The 25,348-nt window shown below is 38.2% G+C and overlaps 1 protein-coding gene across 1 annotated transcript in view; it reads right to left on the bottom strand.

The window, feature by feature from the left end:
• LOC124594191 (cytoplasmic dynein 2 heavy chain 1) overlaps positions 1–25,115 on the bottom strand; it is a 786,854-nt gene extending 761,739 nt beyond the window's left edge. Inside the window, exons 1-3 of the mRNA XM_047132551.1 lie at positions 25,068–25,115; positions 24,786–24,915; positions 14,418–14,544 (exon numbers count right to left, since the gene is read on the bottom strand). Coding sequence (XP_046988507.1) covers positions 14,418–14,544; positions 24,786–24,915; positions 25,068–25,115 — 305 coding nt within the window. The remainder of the gene's footprint in view (positions 1–14,417; positions 14,545–24,785; positions 24,916–25,067) is intronic.
• Between the last annotated feature and the right edge of the window lie 233 nt (positions 25,116–25,348).

Here is a 25,348-nt window from a genome sequence, read left to right as displayed (position 1 = left end):
GTCGACCTGGGACCGGATCGCGGCGACGCACGGATGCACGCCAAGACCGTAGGATCCTACGCAGTGCCGTAGGGGACCGCACCGCCACTTCCCAGCAAATTAGGGACTCTGTTGCTCCTGGGGTATCGGCGAGGACCATTCGCAACCGTCTCCATGAAGCTGGGCTACGGTCCCGCACACCGTGAGGCCGTCTTCCGCTCACGCCACAACATCGTGCAGCCCGTCTCCAGTGGTGTCACGACAGGCGTGAATGGAGGGACGAATGGAGACGTGTCGTCTTCAGCGATGAGAGTCGCTTCTGCCTTGGTGCCAATGATGGTCGTATGCGTGTTTGGCGCCGTGCAGGTGAGCGCCACAATCAGGACTGCATACGACCGAGGCACACAGGGCCAACACCCGGCATCATGGCGTGGGGAGCGATCTCCTACACTGGCCGTACACCACTGGTGATCGTCGAGGGGACACTGAATAGTGCACGGTACATCCAAACCGTCATCGAACCCATCGTTCTACCATTCCTAGACCGGCAAGGGAACTTGCTGTTCCAACAGGACAATGCACGTCCGCATGTATCCCGTGCCACCCAACGTGCTCTAGAAGGTGTAAGTCAACTACCCCGGCCAGCAAGATCTCCGGATCTGTCCCCCACTGAGCATGTTTGGGACTGGATGAAGCGTCGTCTCACGCGGTCTGCACATCCAGCACGAACGCTGGTCCAACTGAGGCGCCAGGTGGAAATGGCATGGCAAGCCGTTCCACAGGACTACATCCAGCATCTCTACGATCGTCTCCATGGGAGAATAGCAGCCTGCATTGCTGCGAAAGGTGGATATACACTGTACTAGTGCCGACATTGTGCATGCTCTGTTGCCTGTGTCTATGTGCCTGTGGTTCTGTCAGTGTGATCATGTGATGTATCTAACCCCAGGAATGTGTCAATAAAGTTTCCCCTTCCTGGGACAATGAATTCACGGTGTTCTTATTTCAATTTCCAGGAGTGTATTATGCAATATATGGCTATCCTGAGTACTGGCAGATACATGGAAGATTTTAATGCTATGTCTCAGAGATTTGAACATATTAGTGCAAACAGCTGATCAGATAGTGGAAACGTACAGACGACACTCGTCGATACAATTGCTACTGCACAAGATAACACAACCTCAGCAACTTTGTCATCACTACAGTCTCAACTAGATGAGCTTACAGTACAAGTGACATGCTACAAAAAACACATGAAAGGTGATGCACATGTTGATGATAAAGGAGTCGAAGTTTTTTGCCAGTGGCACACAACATACGTTGGTACCACGGAAAATTTGGTGAAGATACACGCAAGTGTATACCACCACGTAAAGCATACAACCATGTTCACCGGCAACACGCAGTGTTTGTTTATTAAGGACTGCAACACAAAAGTGCAGTATCTGATGAACACCAGAGCGAAAATATCAATGTATCCTGTGACCATGTTACCATGTCTAAGCCGTGGCAATGCTTGTCTGTATGCCACAACTGCTACAAAGATTACAACATATGGACATGTCACTGTATTACTCAACCTTGGACTGTGTTGGGTGAGTGGTGGTTTGCTGTGGCTGATGTATCACACCCCTTACTAGGAACAGACTTCCTGGCATTCTATGATCTGGTACCGCATTTAAGTCAGCAGCAATTAAGTGACACAACAATAAACATGACTGCACAAGGTAAGGTGAACTATACAGCTACTACAAAAGCCAGAGCGATCACGCCACAAAATCTACTAAAAAATGTCCTGGAGATCATGAGGCAATCAATAACGTTACCACCTGTCAAACACTCAGTGGTTCATCATATCCTCACAATCCAGACCTGTCAACTTACGCACGCCTTTGATGTTTAGACAAGATAAATTACAAATTGTCAAACAACAGTTTCGTTGTATGTTAGCTCAAGTTATTTATCACTCTTCGAGTAGTAGCTAGGCAGCTCAAAAAGAAGAACGGTTGGTGCCCCTGCAGTGATTACCAGCAGTTAAATGCAAGGACCATTCCAGACAGATATCCTGTGCCACATATAGGGGAATTCTCTGCCAGGATACAGGAAACACTATTTTTTCAACAACAGGTTTGGTCAGAGCATACTATCAAGATTCCCGTTGCTCCTGAAGATGTTCCCAAGACAGCTGTTACCACAACATTTGGTTTATTTGAGTTCAGGCAAATGCCATTCAGGCTTTGTAAAGCAGTGCCGCTTTTTCAGCGATTCATGGATGAAATAACATATGATCTACAATTTTGTTATGTATATATAAGCAATGTGCTTGATACGTCTGCATCTCAAGAGAAAATATGCAGCATTTAACAAAGTTGTTTGAACTTCTGTGTACACAAAAACGAGTAGTGAACCCACCAAAATGTATTTTTGGCATCAAGGAAGTTCAGTTTCTTGGCTCCAAAGTGGATGCATGTGGCACCTGACCACAAGGTGGAAGCCATAGATGCATGTCAACGGCCAGTTACAATTCGGCAGTTGTGGCGTTATCTTGGTGTAATAAGTTTCTAACAGTACTATGTGTTACATCATGTGTTGATGATAGCACCATTAAATGAACTCTTGAAGGGTGCATACTGGCCAAACAATAGACAACAATGGACACGCAAAGGCAGACTCCGCTTTTAATGCTATCAAAACAGCAGTAGAGTATGCAGCTCTACTGGCACATCCTATAGCAAATTCACTGTTATCATTAATGGTTGATGCTTCTGCTAACACACTTGGGGCAGTGTTGCAGCAAAGGATGAACCAGTGTTGGCAACCGCTTGCTTTCTTTTGCCAAAAGCTGTCACCCACGTAATAAAAGTGAGTGACGTACAATCACAAGCTGCAGTAAAAAATTCAAACATTCTTTGGAAGCCCACCATTTCAGTATCTTTACGGACCACAAGCCATTAACTTATGCCTTCAAAGTGAAGCCAAGTAAGGTATCACCAAGACAGCTGAGGTGTACTGACTACATTGGCCAATTTGCAACCAACATCATATATGTGCAATGCAAACTTAATGTACCCACTGACGTACTCTCTCGGATTGACACTATGCACATGATCGAGCGTACATCAGTGCACGTTGAGGCCATAGCTGCAGCTATTGATTTTAATTCCACGTCATGGGCACAACAACAATGAAGAACACTGCGTTTGCAACAATCAAGTTTCCGACTACGAATAGTGACAATACAAGGCACAACTGTGGAATTATACTGTGATGCCACAAAGTTAAAGCCTCTGCTATTTGTTCCGCAGCAATTCTGGGCCCAGGCAATTGCTTCAACAAAAATTCTAGCACATCCCAAAGTCCAAGGAACAATGTTTCATCTGGCCCAGCATGAATGTCATGTGTAAATTGTACATCTGACAATGTATGGCCTTTCAAAAGAACAAAATCACATGACACATCAAGGCACTACTATGTGCATTTATACTACCTATCCAGCGATTTGACCATGTACATATGGATATTGTAGGCCTACTATCAAAATTCAAAGGCTGCAGTTACTACCTTATGATCGTGAAGAGATACTCAAGAAGCATTACCTATGGCCGACATCACTATGGAGACTGTGGCAAAAACGTTTTTCAGAGGCTGGACTGCACATTTTGCCATACCACTGAGAATAACGACAGATCAAGGATGTCAACTTGATGCACATCTCTTTAAGGCCCTTGCCACATTGTCAGGTGTCAAGCAAGTAAGGATCACCGGTTATCATCCCCCAGAGAACTGCGTGGTGAGATGTCTGCACCAACAATTGAAATCACGTCACCAACAATTGAAATCATGTCACACAACAGACAAAGACAGAAACTCTACCAATTGTTTTATTAGGACTGCAAACAGCCTTCAATCCTGATCTCGAAGCCACAGTGGCACATTTGGTGTACAGCCAATCATTACATCTGTCCAGAGAATTCATCACTGATGAAACTGTCGCAGCATCAGACTTTGCCACCAAGCTACGATCCCACATTGTGTAGTGATTTCCACTATATACATTCCATGGTACAGTGGTGCAGACTGTACAAGAGTTCCACAGTTCTGCGCCACATTGTGTTTATTCTTTGTTTTTTATCGTATAATTTTTCTTTATTTTGTCTCACTGAGATTGAATGTCATGCAAATCACACACTTCTGTGTAATTAATTTATGTGTGAAAATAAATCTTTTCACAAGTTAACCACAACAGTAAATAAATGTTGTAAAAAGTATTTTTCTATTTGATTATGCATGGCCACAACAAGCTAACAATCAGCATCTGCACCTCAGTAAGCTGAACAACTACATGTTTTGTGATAAGTTTGTTATCACTTTTTAAATGAAAACACGTTTAAGATTTTTTTGAGTTATTCCATGTCCACAAGAACCACTTCACTTGGGATATGTGGAAGGTATATTAGTATATCAGTTTTTCTTTATGAATATGTATTGTGTGTTCTTGTTCTCTGACATGTTATACATCTTCACTACGGGCCTTTTGGAGAAAAATAGCTTCAGGAAAGACTTCATAACAATTAAACTTATATTACATTTCTCTTTTTCAAAAGACCTAGCCAGTCTGAATTTTATATTATCTCTTCTTTGCCCATTGTCTGTTATTTTGCAGCCCAAATACCAAAATTCATCTGCTACTTTTAATACCTCATTTCCTAATCTAACTCTTTCAGGATTGCCTGACTTAATCAGACTACATTCCATCACCCTTTCTTTACTTATGTTGATGTTTATCTTGTAACCTCTTTTCAAGATTTCATTCCATTCAATTGCTCTTCCAAGTCCTTTGCTGTCTGTCAGAATTGCAATGCCATGACTCCCTGGCCTTTAATTCTCTCTTGAAATTTGTCCCTGCTTTCTTTTACTGCTTGCTCACTGTACAAACTGAATAACATCAGGAATAGTCTACACCCTGTCTCACTTCCTTGTCAACCACTGCATCCCTTTCTTGTTCTTTGACTCAAAATTGCAGTATTCTTTGTGTACTAGTTATAAATAACCTTTGCTCGCTGTGTTTTATACTGCCTCACTCAGAATTTCAAAGAGTGTTTAAAGTCAACATTTCCAAAAGCTTTTTCTATGTCTATAAATCCCATAAATGTACATTTGCCTTTCCTTAACCTGTCTTCCAAGAGAAGTTGTACAGTCAGTATTGCCAAGTGAGTTCCTAAATTTTATCTGGAACACAAAATGATCTTCCCCGTAGTTGCCTTCTGCCAGTTTTTCCATTCCTCTGTAACTAATTGATGTCAGTATTTTTCAACCATGACTTATTACACTGATGACTTGGGTAATACTCACACCTGTCACCATCTGCCTTCTTTGGGATATGAATTATTACATTGTACTTGAATTCTGGTGGTATTTTGACTGCCTCATATATCTTACGTATCAGGTGTAACAGTTTGTTGTGGCTGGATCTCCCAATGGCCTCAATAATTGTGAGGGAATGTCATTTAGCCCAGGGGCCTTGTTCGCACTTGGATCTTTCAGTGCTCTGTCAAATTCATCTCGCAGTAACATGTCTTCCAACTCTCCTTCATCTACTTCCTCTCCTGTTGCTATAGTATTGTGTCCCAGTTTGTTTCCCTTCTATAGGACTTCTAACATTAGTTACACCTTGCAGCTTTCCCTTCCTTGTTTAGAACTAGTTTGCCATCTCAGCTCTTCATATTCATACTCCTTTCTCCAAAGGTTTCTTTAATTTTCCTGTATGCACATCTATCTTTTCCCTAGTTATGCATACTTCTGTATCCTTGCAGTTCTCGTCTAGCAATTCCTGCTTTGCTGTTTTGCACTCCCTGAAGATCTCATTTTTTAGATGTTAACACTCTCTTTTGTGGTTTCATTTAGTAAATTATTTTATTTTTTCCTTTCATTAATTAAATTCAATATCTCATGCATTATCCAATGATTTCTACTAGGACATGTCTTTCTGCCTATTAGATCTTCTGACACCTTAAGTATTTCATCTTTCAAAGCTACCCATTCATCTCACATTGTAGTTCTTTCCCCTGAGCCACCTTCTGAAACTCTTGATTACCTCTGATTCTTTCCATTTGTCTATGTCCCTCAATTGCCTACCTTTTGCAATCTCTTCAGTTTTAATCTGTAGTTGATAACCAATAAATTATGGTCAGAGACTACACCTGCCCTTGTAAATGTTTTGCAGTTTAGAATCTGGTTCCAAAATCTTTGTCCCACCATTAGGTAATCTATTTGAAATCTTCCTGTGTCTCTGGGTCTCTTTCACATATACTACCTTCTTGAATGACCTTTAAGCCAAATATTAGGAAGGATTAATTATGCTCTGGACAAAATTCTACCAGGCAGTTTCCTATGCCATTCCATTCTCCTAGTCCATACTCTTCTACTATTTTTCCTTTTCTTTCTTTTCCTCCTACTGAGTTACAGTTGCCCATCACAATCAAATTATTGTGTCCCTTAATTATGTGAATAATTTAATTTAGCTCATCATAAATTCTTTCATTTTGTTCATCATTTGTGGAGATAGTTTGCATATTAACTAGTACTATTGGTAGTGGGTTTTAGTTTTGGGTATATCTTGGCTACAATAATGCATTCATGATGCTGCTAACAGAAGCTTACCCACATTGACAGAAGCTTACCCTCATCATTATTACACTCACTCATGTGTTAATCCTATTTGATTTTGTGTTTATAATCCAGTACTTACCTGACCAGAAGCTCTGTTCTTCTGCCACCACACTTCACTAATTTCTACTATATCTGACTTCCACCTGTCTATTTTCTACTTTAATTTCTCTAGCCTACCTTTATGATTAAAGGGTCTAACATTCTATATTCTCAGCCTAGAATACTAGTTCTGCTTTTTCTGATAATGATATCCTCCTCAGTAGTCTTCACCTGGATATCCGACTGGGGGACTATTTCATCTGCAGAATATTTTACCCAAGAGGATGCCATCATCATTCAAGCAAGTAGTAGGGCTCCTTGGGAAATAAAAACTGCTGCAGTTTTCCTTTGCTTTCAGCCATTCACAGTAACAGCATATCAAGATCTTATTGGCTAATGTATCAAAGCCAGTCGTTCAGATTGCTGCCCCGGCAACTACTGAAAAGGCTGCTGCACCTGTACATGATATACTGAAATTGTCCTTTTACAAAAATATTGTGAAAAAAGAGCTTAACATAATGTAGGAAGTTGTCATGACACCTGAATACAAAGGATAAAAAATTGAAAATATGTCTAACGTACTATTGGAATATTTGGTCTTAGCTGTGAGATAATGTATGTAACAAGTTCAATAAATTTGTAGGATTTATGTGACTACAGAACAATTTATGTGACTACAGAACTGATTGTAACCATTGCAAAGGTAATTATATCACTTGGATGGACAGACAGTTTACAACTACCATATTTACCCAAATATAAGAGGAACCTGATTACAAGACTACTCCGTTTTTTAATAGGCTTCTTGAGAAAACTTATTTTTAACTTATGCTGACTAATCAAAATTACAAACTGTTTTACTGACATAAAGTATTTGCCAGAAATAAAATAAACAAAGAGAAATAGTTACATTTATTTGCAGACTGTTTTCTTTTCTACATTTTCTCCTTACTAACCTTTCCAAAGGTTTACATTCATTTGTAGACTGTTTTCTTTTCTACATTTTCCCCTTACTAATCTTGCCATCTGTGGTACCACTATTTTTAATCTTCATCATCCTCATAGTGCAGCTGTGAAATTTATATCTTCATTGTCACAAGTATTTGGCTGTTTCTTCAGAATATGCTGCAATTTCTGAGGCTACAGTGGGACCTGAGAATACAGCTGTTTTTATACGAATACATATCGGATTTCACTTCTATACTAACATGACAATGCTTCAATGTCTCTTGCCTTCCAACATATCGTCTTCTCATTGCTCTCTCATTGGCTGTGTAGAACCAGCAACTGATAGACCCCCTTTCATTCCCACCAGACATCACGGTTGGCATCAACAACATTGCAGCATGGAACATATAACTACACCACTGGCACCCATCTCCTGCAGAAATGAATACTCTTGTTATGTATTTTTCCAATTTTAAAGTCAATTCAATTCTGACCAAAAATTGATTCATGGAAACTGCAGTTTAAACATGGCAGTTGTCTCTAAAAGCCAAAGTACACGGTATAGATTGCCGTGGTTGGCAACATGACTTAATTTGCTGCCCACTTGCTACATCCATACAGACACTCATCTAGTTCCCTACCAAGTCAGTATAACAGCAACTAATACATAAATGAAAGCTCAAAACCATGATTCAGTCCATTTCTCAAACTTTCACTTGTCCCAACACCTACTAATGTCTGTTGGTACTATGTCATGATGGGTCTTGCCACTGTAATTTATTCTCATGACATCAGTTAAGTCAGTTTAATATGATTTATTTCATTTGTTAGACATTTCATTCTCAATAAATTTTCCTTCTTGTATAATCTGAATGTCAGTATCATGTTCTAAAGTGGATTAACAGCTGGTACTGTTTTTACCCCATATTCTATTATGTGAACAGCCACTGAATTTCTCTTTTTCAACCTAGTTGGTAAATCATTAAAGTTTCTCATAATCAAATCTAATACTGATCTGGGTTCAGAATCAAGTAATGTTTCCACTTCCAAATATTACCTTTACTTAAAAAGCAGTATAATGTTTATACACAGTTTCCATACATGTATGAGAACTTTTATTGCAAACCTGTTTAAATACAACAAGAGTTTGTAAGAAGATAGAATTTGGTGTTATTTCCTCCTGTGTTTCACAAAATTGACAAATTTTAAGCAGAGCTATAGATTGCGGTAGTGGCTAGTTAATAGTTTCTCGCATATTTCTTGACCTAGCACAGGATGAGTCAAATGTCACATGACTGTTCAAGCAATGTTAATACTGTAATCAAGCATGTCGGCATATTGGGAAATCTTGAGCCTGTTAGAAAGCAAGGATCATTTGCCCAGCCCTCCCCTTTCAAATTCCTTAACATACCGTATTTACTCAGATCTAAGCCGCACTCGAATCTAAGTTGCACCTGAAAAATGAGACTCGAAATCAAGGAAAAAAAAATTTCCCGAATCTAAGCCGCACCTGAAATTTGAGACTCGAAATTCAAGGGGAGAGAAAAGTTTTAGGTAGCACTCCAAATCGAAAAAAAGTTGGTCCACTGTAATATGAGACACAATTTAGGCCGAATGAATGACAATACAGCTACAGTAGTTTGGTTCGAGTAATAAGCTGAGCAGTTAAGCTTTACCAGGTAGCCATTGCTATGTGTCAGGCGCTCCGTCCTTATTTATATGGGTACCCTCCCTTTTTCACGTGCTTTGTCTGGTTTGAATTGATTGCTTATTTTTCTTTGATCTGATAAGTGCCGTTCTCTTTGTTATAGGTGTTCACGTCACTCTAAGCTGAAAATGCATTACTGTACTGTGTCATGCATTGCTCGTCGCATTCTGATAGTGTGTGTTTACGGCCTGTCACCGCTCGCGGCATGGCTTGCCATTGTGCGCACTACCGCCGCTTACAATTAAAAAAAAAAAGCAATGGCAAGAGACTGTTACTTATTGTTATTTACACTACTGCCTTCTTTGATAATGATCAACAAGTACCAAATAATAGACTGCATATGATAGAAGATGTTCTGAACGAGAGTTTAGCAAAAATTTTTCTCCGTTTGAAAATCTTTGCAGGCGCCTCTTTAGTACATTACATTCTGCACAGAAATTAGAGTCATCTTAAATTTAAAAATCTAGCCAATTGCCATGCTTCATTTCTGACTGTATCACTATTAGGCATAAGAATAATATGAATATAAACATGACTCACTCTAGTTTCGTAGTTTATTAGGCAGACAGGATTTAAATGAGATAGCAGCAAACACAAAAGAATACATGGCAAAATGTTTATATTCATATTATTCTTATGGTGAAGAGAATGCTGCATGTGATTCACAATTCATAAAAGTTCCTATTAGCAACCATCTCTTCTCACAGGTAGGAAAAAATTCAGAATGTAGAGTTGGCCATATTGACAAACATCCCAAACAGTCTTGCCAATCGGATTTTCGTAGTACATTGAAATGCTGCTACATTCGAAGATGAACAATACGGAATTTGTATTTACTTCATTGGATAATGTATGAAAATGCAGTGGTTGAAACTCGGGGCGGAGAAAAAAGCTCCCCGCCAGTATTTATCTTTGTGCCTACAAAGCATGCCTGTGTAGCGCTACATATATTCGATGGCAGAAGTTAGTTGTGGCGGCACCTACCAACATTTTTCAGAACTTCCGCTTGCTTTGCACTCAATTCTCAGCCACAGGCGGTTTTTTGGATTACCAAAAACTGGAAAAAAAGTGCGGCTTAGATTTGGGTAAATACAGTAAGTCTGCACATGACCTCAATAGCCAAAGTTTCATCTGTAAATGTAAGACGACTCCTATATGCTCTATTAAACAATGTAAAAATGTTGATTTAAGCAGCAAGGGTTTAATCTGTGAATATAAGATGATCCTGTATTTTTCAAATGATGAACTGGGAAAATAAACTTCACATTATAATCGGGTAAATATGGTAAATTCAGGCAGCACAAGTCTGTGAGGAATAAGACTACTTAGGATTGCTATGTCAACAGACAGAGACATGCACTGTGACTTATTCTGGATAACCTGCAATATTATCTAGAGTTCAAATGTGATGTACTGGAGGAATTAGAGATATTCTCAAACAGAATGAAAGGGTCACACTGTTTGCAAAATGAATAAAGCCATTCTTTTGTAACTGACATTTTGTAGTCTTTAATTATTAGTAGAGTATAAATTATCATGTACGTCTGATGACAGCTGACCTGTTCCTGCTGTCCAGTGTGCCATCCACTGTTCAACTGTTTATCTGACTGTGAGAGACACTGTCGATATTGCCCCGGGATCCAATGTTTACAATGGGTGAAAGATATGGAGAATGTACTGAACTGGACACGAGTCAAACATCCTCCATACTGAGATAGGTCGTACCAGCACAGGCAATATGCCGTTTTGTGTTACCCTGTTGAAATATAATGTCATGGACACATCAAAGACAGAGCACGTCCACTAACATTAACTTGTCACAAATGTCATGGATGCTGTCCAAACTACTGGTGATTGTGTTGTGTGGTTGATGGGACCCCATACCATCACGCAAGAGACTGGACTAAAACAACAATGAAGTATGCAATAGACAATGTTTGTTTTCTTCAGAACTTCCACAAATGTACATATCCATTGTGATGCTGTTTGTAAAAGCAGGACCCCTCTGAAAGCACAATGTGGTGCCACTCCTGTGTCTAGTACTGTCACTGGGTGCACCACTGTCGGCACACTTCTCTCTGGTGACACATCATGGGAAGACGCAATAATGGTAGCTGTGCTCACAGTATTTAGTGCTCCAGACACCACAGCACTGTTCATGCAAAGAAGCCTGTTTCCTGACTCAAGTTACCTATAAGAAGTTGGTGTGTAATTCTGCATGGTCAAGCGATCGATGTGTCTTAGCTGTGTGGGGCTGTTGGGATCCTGCATAGTGTTGAGTATGGCTCTCCTAGACCCACTGATTACATATACTGATCACCCAGAACATTATGACCACTGATTTACTATCATATAAATCTGTCCAGATGATAGCAGTGTCACCTGGAGAGGAATGACTGCTAGTCAGACACACGCACAGTACATGTTCTGTCAGTGAGTGTGCTCTCTGTGAGTAAAATGGGGAAAGTGCAAGATCTATCTGAGTCTGACCAATAGCTCGGCACTAGCATTTTGAAAACTACGTGACTTGCTGGGTGTTCAAGGAGTGGTGTGGTGAGCGTCTTCAACACATGGTGAAACCATGTCCAGATGTCGTGGGGTTGGGCTGTATGCCGATGCCTCTTCTTTAGTCTTCTTCTTGTTTCTTGTTTATGCCAGCTTCTTGAGATGTCTTGTGAAGAGATACAATACAACACGTTCAGTAGTGTCATGGGACAATCAATGAAGTTACACAACAGCTAGTAATTTAACTTTTGAAACCGCCAGTTTATTGGCATTTCTAGAAATAAAATCACTCTCATACTCTCATGCAGTCAGCAAATTTCGTGTAACAGTTTGTATGTGTAATGGGACTTATTATGTTGCAAATGGTTCTAATGAATTAATTAATCTGCATTACAGTGTTGCTAAGCAACGTGATCAACAAGGTGATACTTGTCTGAATTAAAACAGAGCCTCAATATTTTGAATAAACTTTCAGTTCATTTTTGTCAAAATCAGCACTTGTCTCAAAATTAATTTCCAACTTCGTGCATTAAGTCCAAGCACCTTTGAAACTATTCTACGCGACTCACTGGACAGCTCGATCAGGCACTAGCGTGTCACATATTTCAAACCGAGCACGTAGGTTTCAGTTTTCCCTAATGGGCTAAATGATTCTTTTGATGTGTCTATCTCACGTAAAGTCTAAATGAAACTGGATTTGTCTCCATTCGGGTCAAAATTACAAAAATTAAAATACACCATGCAGGTCAGCGAACTGTACATGTGCTCTTTTTGTACTCTAAAAACGAACTGTACATGTGCTCTTTTTGCACTCTAAGTGATAACTCATCTCAGAGTAAAAGCCACACGTAAGTTCACACTTTTTCATGCACACAAAATTCAAAATACCTTCATATTAAACAGATAAATTATGGCCAGCAATTACTAATTAACATTTCCCATTCTGAATAAACTTCAAGAACTTGTATTTCATAATCAATAAAATTTTATCACCTGAAAGAAACTATTAATTTGCTAAAACGGATTCAGATTATAATCACCACATGTCTAGACAATGACATCACGAATTGATAGTTGCTTGGAATGAACGAAATACCTGTACTGAAAAATACAGGGAATATTCATGTGGACATCCATGGGTCCAATGGAGCTCACTGAAGGCACCATGACACCAAGGACTATCGTACACTGGTTGCAGACCACATACACCCCTTCATGATGATAATGTTTCGGCCGGCCGATGTGTCCGAGTGTTTCTAGGCGCTTCAGTCCACAACCACGCAGTGGCTACGGTCGCAGTTTCAAATCCTGCCTCAGGCATAGATGTGTGTGATGTCCTTAGGTTAGTTAGGTTTAAGTAGTTCTAAGTCTAGGGGACTGATGACCTCAGATGTTAAGTCCCATAGTGCTTAGAGAGCCGTCTGATAATGTTTCCTAATGGCTGTGGCATTTTTTAATAAAACAATGTGCCACATCATAAGGCCAGAAGTGTGATGGAGTGGTTCAAGGAACATAGTGGCAAGTTCCAACTGATGTGCTGGCCTCCCTACTTGCCAGATCTGAACCTGATTGAACACACCTGCGATGTGATTGATTAAGGCATCAGAGATCATTACCCCCCCTCCCAGAATTTACAATAATTAGCTGACTTGTGTGTGGAGATGTGATGCCTACTCCATCCAGTGACCTACCAAGACCTCATTGCTTCAATGCTACAATGTACTGCTATTGTTATCTGCACCAAAAGTGGACATACCGGCTATTAGGTAGTTGGTCATAATGTTCTGGCTGGCTAGTGTATGTGCATGACAGCTGTGAGATCCTGATCAAAGCAAGCTCCAGTACTGTGGAATAGTAAACTGCAGACTCGGTACGGCACAATCCCGCCACTTTCCAATTCATACCGATGCTGGTAGACATTTCTTCATTTTACATGATGCAAAACACAATATTCTCACAAATAAACAACATTCAAATGTGATTTCTGAAAGAGAAACCTTCTGTGTATTGTTTTCTTATCTACAGAATCTAGATAGTACTACTCCTACCTACTTTGTGAGGTTGCACTGAAACGTTAATCGTTTACATATCGAAGCATTTAATACACTTCAAGTGAATTTGACAACTGTGCCATGTCACTAGCATGATGTTGCAATTTTAAAGGCTTTTAAAGTATTAAGGAACCTTAGTTACAAGTCTGAACTCCTAGGACTCATTTAAAACCTGTTGGGAGCAACAGCAGAAACACTGTAAATTATCAACATGTTAGAGTGCAAACAGCAGGTACCATACATGTCACAGACCACAAAACAAACCTTCACTTGAACATGGTTGACTGAATGACTGGTGTGCATTTTCTTTCTGTTCCCATTTGTTACAAGAAAATTACAAAAAAGCAATCATGCTGTTTAATGTCAGCTTAACAGCTACATAACATTTGCTTTTATTATTATTATTATTTTTCTCGTGGGCACAAAGTTATTTGGGGATGTCGAGATGAACAGGACATGCTGTGTAGCAACTAGTAGCTATGTTGTAATGGCAAGAAAATAATGGTGCAACATACCTGAACTCCTTTGCAAGAGGTTCCAAAGATTTAAAAAAGGCCACACACTTTTCTTGCAACTTATTATTGGTAGCATTATTAGCCATGTATGACCAGTAATGTGCTTCATCGACTGGGCTCACTATCACTGAAAATATTACATTGATGTTTGGATTGACGTATTTGCAGATAATACATGACATATATATGGTACATAAAGTAAAAATTAAATTGAGAGAAAGTATATTTCTATTCTAACTCAATCACAGTACACTTTATCAACACTATCACTTTGCAGGAAATAATTTTGTTAAAATATTTTGCTTTTCTCTTATCACTTCTTAACCACTATCAATACAAAATATTTTAAAATGCAAACTGCAAAAGAACTCCCTAGTTCACACATTTTAATTTCTGTAATGAAATAAATAAACTTCACACAATTAATGTACTTGACACCAATCAAAAGGACCCCATCAACAAATCAAGTTAAATTTGCTTTATTACGCAATAAGATAAATAAGTATATGTGTCACTGCAATAGTATGTTGAAAATACATGCAAGTGGAAATAGAGAATTCTATATGTGCAAGTGGAAATACAGAATTCCATCTGTCATGGGAATACAGGAGCCTAGCAAGCCAAAACAGGAATACAGAAATGATATCCAAACTACAAATACACCAAGTAATAGAGAAAAAAAGACATTTACTTATCACTGGGTATGGAACAGTAGACTAGGCCACAAACAAAAGATGTCACCAATACCAGAAGTACAAGTTCCTTCAACCACAAAAAATACAGAAAAAAGAAAAATCTTACAGAAACAAGACACATTTAGAGATCAATAGAAAGAACCACCAAGGGAATAAAAGCAAGGAAAACACGGCTAAACAGGATCGCAGGGAGTTTTAATGCAGAAGAAATAAAATATAAGTCAGAAAAGGGAGGGAACAAATCTGTAAAGGAAAACTAAAAAGCCATGGATGAAGAAACTGGAACAAAACAACCCTGGAAATACAGAAAGGACCATACATATTGGGGACCCAGTTTCCTGTCTTTGGAAATCAAAAGCAATGATACAAGGAATACGAATCTTAATAACACAATAACTGAAACAAACATGCAGGTCATTGCTGTTTTGTGTCTTAGCGAGTTCTGCAAAAACATATCAGGTATGGAGAATTTGCTAGTAGGTATTCATTCCAACTGACAATATGATAATGGATATGTCAGTATGAAACACTAGACACAGCTAACAAGTCATATCACAAGTATAATCTCAAAGGTCATATGCAATCAGAATGCAGTAAATGAAGCTCCTAAATAAGTCTATTTGTACAGAGTTTATTTAAATATGTAGCAGCTTACAACTCAATGGTGGACAACAATACCACACCAAGAGGAAAAACAACAAAATAAAACAATATGAAAAATGGAAGTTAACACAGAAAAGAAAGAAAAAAAAAGAATGTGTTGCTGCTTCAAAACAATGTTAATATTGTATCACTAACCCTCTCCCTCAAAGTTAATTAGAAGTTTTACAAAAAAATTTCAAGATTTAGATAAGTTTTAGCAAAGCTCTAAATTTTTCAAAATTTTATTTAATTGGTGGCTTTGTCAGAACATTATATTGTTGCTCAATTGTACCAATTTCCTTTAACACAACTTTCTTAGCAGAAACTAACTACCTAGCAAATAAAATTTTGACATCTACATATGCAGGTATATGATGGAACTGTGGGTTCTTGCAAAGCCTTATTACTAACATTTTATATTCTTAAAGTACAACAACTCTTTGACTGCCACAAAGACAAATTATTGAGCTAACTGTCATTGTTAGTTGCCACACCTATGGCTATAAATTGTGATTCTATTGAATGACAGAGACACTGACTGTTGTTTCTTAGACACCCATAAAACACTGCAACCCAAAACTTGGAAATTATAACCACATCTGGACTTTCTATCTACTCTTGTCACCTGCCTAATCAGAGTCAACACAACCAATTACAGTATTGGTATAACTTTTATCCCTAGCACATGTCATATTCAGTTTTAGGGTCCCATTAATATAATGCAACGTGTGTTTTAAACTATTCCATAAATTAAAGCTTGTGAATGATGGGCACCTGCTTGAACAGTTATTGCCAAAGCAATATCTGGTCTGGAACCTAGCATGGCATGCATCAATGAACCCATTAATTTTCTACATCTTTTCTCAGTCTCTTCATTTACAAAATTTTCTCTTTTTATTATGCTGTGATCAAAATTTTCCACCATGGAAGATGAAACAGAATTACATCGAAACACATCAAAAACTTTTAATACTTTTTCAAGACAGGTAGTTTGACAAATAGTAACAGTACCCTCCCTTAAATTTTGAACAATATTCATTTTCAAATAGTTCCTACTCAGATCTAAATCCATCATGTTAAAATTATCACTTAATAACAGCTTTAAACCACCAGTTTCACTCTAGGAAGTTGAAGCTATCAGCAGACCATCAATGACACAAGTAAGTATGTTTTATTACTATTTTCTTCCACAAACAATACTTTACCATCCCCAACCAATACCCTGCTCTCCCTCCCTCTCCCTGTCCTCCTTCTTATCCCCACCACCCAGACTGTTTCTCCCATCGTGCACAGTTTCTCACAGTTTGGCCTTGGCAACCAAGGACAGTGGTCATACATATGTGAGTTGCACTTGCGTGCGTGTGTGTGTGTGTGTGTGTGTGTGTGTGTGTGTGTGTGTGTGTGTTTTGTCAAATTCAGAAGAAAGCCTCCTGGCTGAAAACTTGTGTGTTTAGTAGTCTTTTTGTTGTGCCTGTTGGCAACTCAAGTCTCCGCTATCTGTTGAGTAGCAATCTATCCTTTTCATAATATTGTTATTACTGTTTTTGTCTTTACATACACACAACACTCAAGACCACTTCATACAAATCCTAAGTCAGTTATTACTGTGTGGAATTTAACATTCTAACTTTTGGGTGGGTCCTTTAAACCTTAGAGAGCCTTTTTCAGTTTACAAACCTCACCATTCACTTCACTGAAATATTGAGTAGGTAATTTAACATAAACATCTCCAACTCGCTCTCCACAGAGAAAAGCACTACAAACATAGATAAAAGCACTACAAACATCCAGTTGATAGATGGGGAAGTTATTCTCATTACAAAAAAAATGTCTCTCTGAAGTTGATTTTGCTACTGGGCTGTATATTTCTGAATAAGTCACTCTTTATTGGAAACCTTTCGCAACAAGGCAAGCTTTATAAGAAACAACATTACCTCTCTCATCTCTTTTTGACCTGAAAACCCACTTTGTTTCAATAACATGATAATCATATAGTTTACATATTAATCCCATGTAATCCCTTCTTCCAGGGATTGCACCCCTCTTGCTACAGCATCTTTCTAGTTTTCAGCATCACTACAAGACACTGATTCAGTGTAAGTGCTAAGTCATCATTATTCACTGACACCCAACTCATAGTCCTCTTAGTAATTTGGGCACTGAATATTCCTTCTCAGTCTCCTATTGTGTGTCCTCTCATCCTCATCTTCTACATCTTCCTCTGCATCCTCAAAAAAATCTTCTCTGTTTTTTTGTCTTCACTGATCTCCTGTTCTCTAGGCTGACTTCCATTTTCTTCCAGTACCACAATCCTTAGAGCTTGACAAACTGACTGAGAAAATCAAGCGATGTTGTTTATCCACCAAACAATCATCACACTTGATACTGATACAGTCATCAACGAAGTCGACTCCAATATGCAACAATAACTCTCTCTAATGTGTAATGCTCAGGTGAAACAATTTTTTATGCCAATCACTCAAGTTTCCAAGATGTTTAGACAAATTTACCACACCACTATCAATGTTGACCAATGAAAAGTTCCTAGTGTCAACCACAGAGCGTGTTTTATCTGCACATGTCAAAGTAGCCATTGACAGTTCTGATGTGTTCAACTTAGGGAAAGCAACATACAATACATTTTATTGACATGTCTAGATAATACATGAACTTCACTTTTACTGTTCAAGAGTTCACATTGTTCCATGTTTGACACTAAACACTTGCCTTTGTCCAACACAGTTCTTACTGAAAACAGATTGAATTTCAGTTCAGGCACAAAAAGCACTCCATTAAGTACTGTTTTGATCAATTTAACCCTGTTCCAAGCATACAGTTCCACAGTACTGCACCAAATCATATCGCGAAGTTTACCATCACCCAGAACTTTTACAGAGTTTTGCACACTGTCCAGTTCCTTAAACAATTCTCTCTTCTCGCACATATGGTCGCTAGCTCCTCTAACTATGAACCAGTAATCTTCTGAGTGAATTCCTTGACACAGACAGACCATTTACACCCTGAGCCTTTCTACCTTCTTGGCCTTCAGTGCAATCTCAGTCTAAATGACCTCTTTTCTTACCATAACTGCAGCTTCCCATTTCTCTCTTCACGTTATTTTTAAATTTCTTCGCAAAATGGCCTTCCATACCACAATCATACCAGGTAATACTTTGTTGCCTGCTTACAATGGCTGAAGCTAGCTCCAGCTGACTGGACTAACTGTTTCCCTCTCCCTCAATGAGCAATCTTGAAGTTAACTCATTAACCGTTTGCTTGTCAAAGGGGACAGTCTCCCTCGCTGAGTGGAAATGTTTATATCTCCCTGGCAATGACATCAACACCTTGTTTATTTTCATTTTCTATGAAAGCGGTTCACCCACTTGCTGCAATTTAATGTTGATTTCTTCTATTTTTGACATAACTGTAACCATCAAGTCATCACAAAATTGAAACAAGAAAAACTTTTGCTGAAGTAAGTGAATGTTCACTGCTGACTCTTTCTACATCTACATCTGTACTCTGCAAACTGCCGTGAAGTGCATGGCAGAGAGTACGTCCAAAATTGTATCAGCTATTGGTGTTTCTTCCCATTCCTTTCAAGTAAGGAGTGTGGGATAAATAATTGTTTGAATGCCTCTGTGTACGAAGTAGGTATTCTAATCTTATCCTCACAATCCCTAAGTAAGCAATATGTAGGAGGTTGTAATATATTCCTAGAGTCATAATTTAAAGCCAGTTCTTGAAACTTTGTCAATAGGCTTTCTCGGGATAGTTTATGTCTATCTTCAAGAGTCTGCCAGTTCAGTTCCTTCAGTATCTCTGTGACTCTCTCCCATGGATCAAGCAAACTTGTGAGCATTCGTGCTGCTCCTCTCTGTGTATGTTCAATGCCCCTGTTAGTGCTACTTGGTACAGGTCCCACATACTTTAGAAGTATTCTACAACCAGTCGCACACGTGATGCTACCAATAAACCAAAGTCTACCACCTGCTTTACCCACAACTGAGACTATGTGATCATCCCATTTCATATCCCTACAAACTGTTACACTCAGATATTTGTATGAGTCAACAAATATTATAGTCATAGCGTACCACATTTTTCATTTTGTGAAGGGCACATTTTACATTTTTGAATACTTAAAACAAGTTGCCAATCTTTGCATCACTTTGAAATCTTATCAAAACCTGACTGAATATTTATGCAGCTTCTTTCAGATAGCACTTTATTATAGATAATTGAATCATCTGCAAAAAAGCTGATTTTACTATTAATTTTGTCTGCAATGTCATTAATATCTAACATGAACAGCAAGGGCACAACATACTGTCCTAGGGCACCCCTGAAGTTACTTCTACACCTATGACTCTCCATCAAAGATAAAATTCTGTGTCCTCAAAGTCCTCATTCCAGTCACAAATTTCAATTGATACCCCATATGAACACACTTTTGAAAATTAGCATAGGTGTGGTACTGAGTCAAATGCTTCTTGGAAATCAAGAAATACTGCATCTATCTATTTCAGCTTTTGGTTTGTTGTCCTGGATTTCAGTTCCTGTCTAATTAGCTATGGATTGGACATTAACTTTGGTGTCACTAACAGCCTTTACACATGACCAGAATTTCTACTGCTGTGTTTAGAAGGTTTCATTCAAAAACAGCCAAGTGCCAGTTTATTCTTACAAAAAGCATGCTATGGATATGCTTGAGCATTTTCTCCTTATTGTGGAGATTTGCATCTTCATCGTAAATTCTGTGTGTATTGTTCTCCTCTGCTTGTTTTGGTGCATTTTTTTTCCATCGTATACATTGTCATTCAATATTGAAGTTTGTTCTATCACATAATTGTCCTCAGCTTATATTAGACAGTAGTCTTTCCATATTCTTACCACCATACCTTGTCCACTCTGATAGCTGAGTGGTCAGTGTGACGGTTTGCCGTCCTACGGGGCCGGATTCAATTCCCGGCTGGGTCGTCAATTTTCTCCGCTCAGGGACTGGGTGTTGTGCTTTCTTCATCATGTCATCCCCATCCGGTGGGCAGGTCACCCAATGTGGCATTGAATGTAATAAGACCTGCACCAAGGCAGCCCGACTTGCCTCGAAGGGGCCTCCCAGCCAATGACGCCAAACGTTCATTTCCATTTTTTACCACCATACCTTCATGAGATTTGTATTCATTTCCCTTGCCATAATGGTTATCAGTTTATCATGAAATTCAAATAATTATTTTTGTATGTTTTGTATCATGCTTTCATTGTCTTCAACACATGATTTTCTTCTTATTATGTTTTCCAGATATAACATCAATTAGGCAGTTACATCAGCTTCCTTTTCGTTCCTTTCTCATATTTCCTTTAGATTTGGTCATGCCCATTACACATACATGAAATATACTTTCTGCCATTAATACATATAAAACTCCTTCAACAATTCATAAACATAAAATACTTTTGCCTCTAGGGTAGCTTTTTTTTTTTTTTTTTTTTTTTTTTTTTTTTTTTTTTTTTTTTAACTTAACTATCTTGAAGTCAGTTAATCTTGCTTTCTCTTGTTCTTCAATCTATTAACTGCTTCTTTCTCTTTCCAGAAATTATCTTTTCTGTGAACTTTGTCTTTTAATCTTCTTAAATTATATTATTGTGGTGTGTTTGCCTTAACACATACATTATATTTAATAATAATCGAATAAAATAATCTTCTTAACCGTATATAAAATAATGAACAAAATAATACATCTCGTAGCTCGTCCTGTGGCTCAAGTCTAATATCGGTGTCCTGTTAGTAAATACTCTTCTCATTCTCTTTTCCTTTATTTTCTCTTCATAAATGGTACATATCTTCTCACTGATAATATTTCTTTATATCTGTGTGGTGGGATAAATCTTTTATCACATCAGAATCAGTCAACAAGTACATAACTTCCTTCATGGGGAATTTGTATTATTCTGCATGGTCCAGTATATAAATACTATCATTTCTTATTTAACTTTTTCTTATCCTATAATCTTGATGGTATTCATATCTTCTGGATCATCCATTTGGAAAAGCACAGCGCCTAGGCCTGTTTCAGAAGCATCAGTGGCAATAAAAAAATCCTGTTCAAGTTTCGGATGATGTAACAACTGGGTGTTAACTAAAACAGCAGGGAACCTCCACACTGGACAGTGTGTCTAAGGCATTCAGCCTAACCGGGTTGCCTTCAAACATACCTCCGATGACTGTCTGCTTGCAGGCATATGCGACACTCACTGGTGAAGAGAACATGATGCCAATCCTGAGCGGTCCATTCAGCACGTTTTTGGGCCCATCCATACTGTGCTGCATGGTGTCGTGGTTGCAAAGATGGACCTCGCCATGGATGTCGGAAGTGAAGTTGCGCATCATGCAGCCTATTGCGCATAGTTTGAATCGTAACATGACATCCTATGGCTGCACGAAAAGCATTATTCAACATGGTGGCATCGCTGTCAGGGTTCCTCTGAGCCATAATCTGTGGGTAGTGGTAATCCACTTCAGTAGCAGCCCTTGGACAAAGTTAGTGAGCCATGTCATCAACAGTTGCTGTCTCTCTGTAACTCCTCTATGTCTGAACATCACTTTGGTTCACCCAGAGATGCCTGGACACTTCCCTTGTTGAGAGCCCTTCCTGGCACAATGGTAACAATGCAGATGTGATTGAACCATGATATTGACCGTCTAGGCATGGTTGAACAAGTAACAATGCGGATGTGATTGAACCATGATATTGACCGTCTAGGCATGGTTGAACTACAGACAACAGGAGCCGTGTACCTCCTTCCTGGTGGAATGACTGGAACTGATCAGCTGTCGAACCCCCTCTGCCTAATAGGCTCCTGCATGGTTGTTTACATCATTGGGAGGGGGGGGGGGGGGGGCGTTTGGTGACATCTCTTAACAGTCAAAGGGATTATGTCTGTGATACAATATCCACAGTCAACATCTATCTTCAAGAGTTCTGGGAACCGGGTTGATGCAAGACTGTTTTTAATGTGTGTATAATTACATAATGCATTTAGTGAATTCTGTGTAGATTATGATAAATATTTTTACTCCAGTACTGGTATGGCGCAAGCTAAAATCATCGTATATATTTTGTATTTTTGTATTTTGAAGGCATCTTCTTTGTTCACCCTCCCCTCCAGAGACTTAATTAAAATATTGAACTTAATGAAGCAGCTGAAAGTAGTTAATAGGAGCATGTATACATGAATGAAAGGGCATCACATTAGGAATTATTTAGTAACCTGTAACTTTTAACATTCACCCTCTCCTACAGATTAATGAAACCATAATCTTTATATACAGGCCATGAAATCAATTACAGAAATCTAGTCTAACTGCTCATACAACACAAGAAAAGAGCCCACAAGAAAAGAGTCAAAAATTCTTCTTATTGATTATTCAAAAACATATGTCACAGATTTCACAACATATGAGAGTAATCATTTACTTTGAACTATAAGGCAATACTAACTTGTATACGAAATAGGGTTCACTGAAAAACAACAGACATGATACTTTATTGTAAAGATGTTACTACTCAGTGGAAGAGTTTATATGAAGGATGAATTGCTAAAGAATAAATCACAGATTGTAATCTACTCGCTCCAAAGTCCACTTTTCAAAAATTCAGACATCTTGATGATACAAATATGGGGAAATTTGATGCAAATAAACTATATGGATGACAGTGAACATGTAAATATATCACCATCATGAAAGGATTTAAGTGAGCGAAGGTACTGCTACAACCACCTGGAACATTATCGGTAAGGAATTCAGCATTCATAGACACCACAGTGCTACACAGTCTGCACAAAGTCAATAGTTAATTAGTTTTGCAAAGAATGTAAAGGTTATCTATGGCTGATATTTATACATAAGACAAGATTTTTTATGCAGCAAAAGATGACCATGATGAATATCTAACAAAATTTTATGTTTTTTCTGAACAAGATTTGTCTCTTCATTTTGTTCCACCTATATTAATCTTGTTAACATTGAGGTAAACTTTTTATCTATGAGGATGGGAGGTGAAAACAAGGAAATTTACTATACAGCATGCTTGAAATTTCCAAATTCCAGCAAACAGGTGCTGTAAAGACCTAACTGTCCTAATTATCTCTATTATTCACTGAAACTGACAGTCTTACACTGCTGTACAAGTAAGCATGGGCATATGTTGGAGTAACAAATTATGACCAAACTGTCACAAAGTCACTGTTTGTTTACTTCATCTTCAAGCATTCTACATGCTATTGATATTAATAATGTGTACAAACTAATTAGTACATAACAGTACATATAATAATAAAGAAAACAGTTAAAACATGTAGATTTGCATACAAACACACAATGAGTATAAGTTAAAATTTTAGATCTTCTTCTGTACAATCAAAAAGAACCTCTATGGCATAGAAAGACTTCTAAGATGGTGCACGCTTCTGGTAGCAGTGCATTGAACTGTTTTACTCTAAGGTACGTATAATGTTGTCAGTATTGCTTAGTTTTGTAAAAGGTTGGTCAATCTTTTCTTTGTGATATGTATTGTGACAATGAAATGATTGCCTTAATCTGTAGCTCTCATTTTTCTTTTCTGTAAACTAAGCAACTAAGTATAAATATTGATGGGACTGTCACGATACTTAGTTTCTTGAAAAGTGGCCTACAAAATACACTCTCTTTGAAAATAACTGCTACACATCCAACAGCCTTTATCTGCCATATAAAAACTCATTTTGCCTCAGTCACGCTGCCCCAAAGCAGTATGTAGTATGTTGGTTTGTACATCTGCATCTTCTCTGTTTGCACATATGGATGCTTATTAGTGTAGTGAGCTTCAACTGTACTGTAGTGTATTTATTATATTTGAAACATTTTGCATTATCCTGCAAAATAGAATTTTACTGAACTCTGTGCTTTGTCTTCCACAAGCAAGAATAATCACAATTTCCTTAAATTAAAATAACAGAAAAATATTACAACTATAAATATAACACTTACATTCCACATTGTCCACAGCATCATTTTCAACAGATTTACCAATTTTCTGAAGTGTGCATTTTAGCCTATCCTGCAGCTTTGTTATCAAGTCTTGTAAGCTACTGTCTATTTGATTACTGGAGTTTCCTGCCTGAAAATTAAAAATACCATCAGATTACAAAGTACTTTGCAGATGGTTGAAGAAATAATTCAGATGGTGCACTTCACTAATTGATTAAGAGTTTCAGATATTTTCTAAAATGGTAACCATGCTCTTAAGTAAGATATTCCCAATGCACATACATAAGAAGGTTCTACAAACTTTTCTAATTTCTTAATCCAGAAAACCATATTACTGGCTTTGTGTATAGTCCATTCGGAATAGCAAAATTCAATCTAACTGTTTTCCATTGATTATGTAGTTTTCAAAATCAAGATACGTCTTTGTAACATATGTTTGCAACTAGCCTGTAAAAAGTCTGTGGTCCGAAAATTCACAAGCAACATATACATTATAGAATCTGTGCTAACACTTCTTTGAAAAAAGTGCACTTGAAAGTCTGCATCCAGCATTCATATATATA

Source organism: Schistocerca americana, chromosome 2 (assembly GCF_021461395.2).
Source record: "Schistocerca americana isolate TAMUIC-IGC-003095 chromosome 2, iqSchAmer2.1, whole genome shotgun sequence".
In the NCBI taxonomy this organism is placed as follows: Eukaryota; Metazoa; Arthropoda; class Insecta; order Orthoptera; family Acrididae; genus Schistocerca; species Schistocerca americana.
This window is presented reverse-complemented; position numbering and strand designations above follow the sequence as displayed.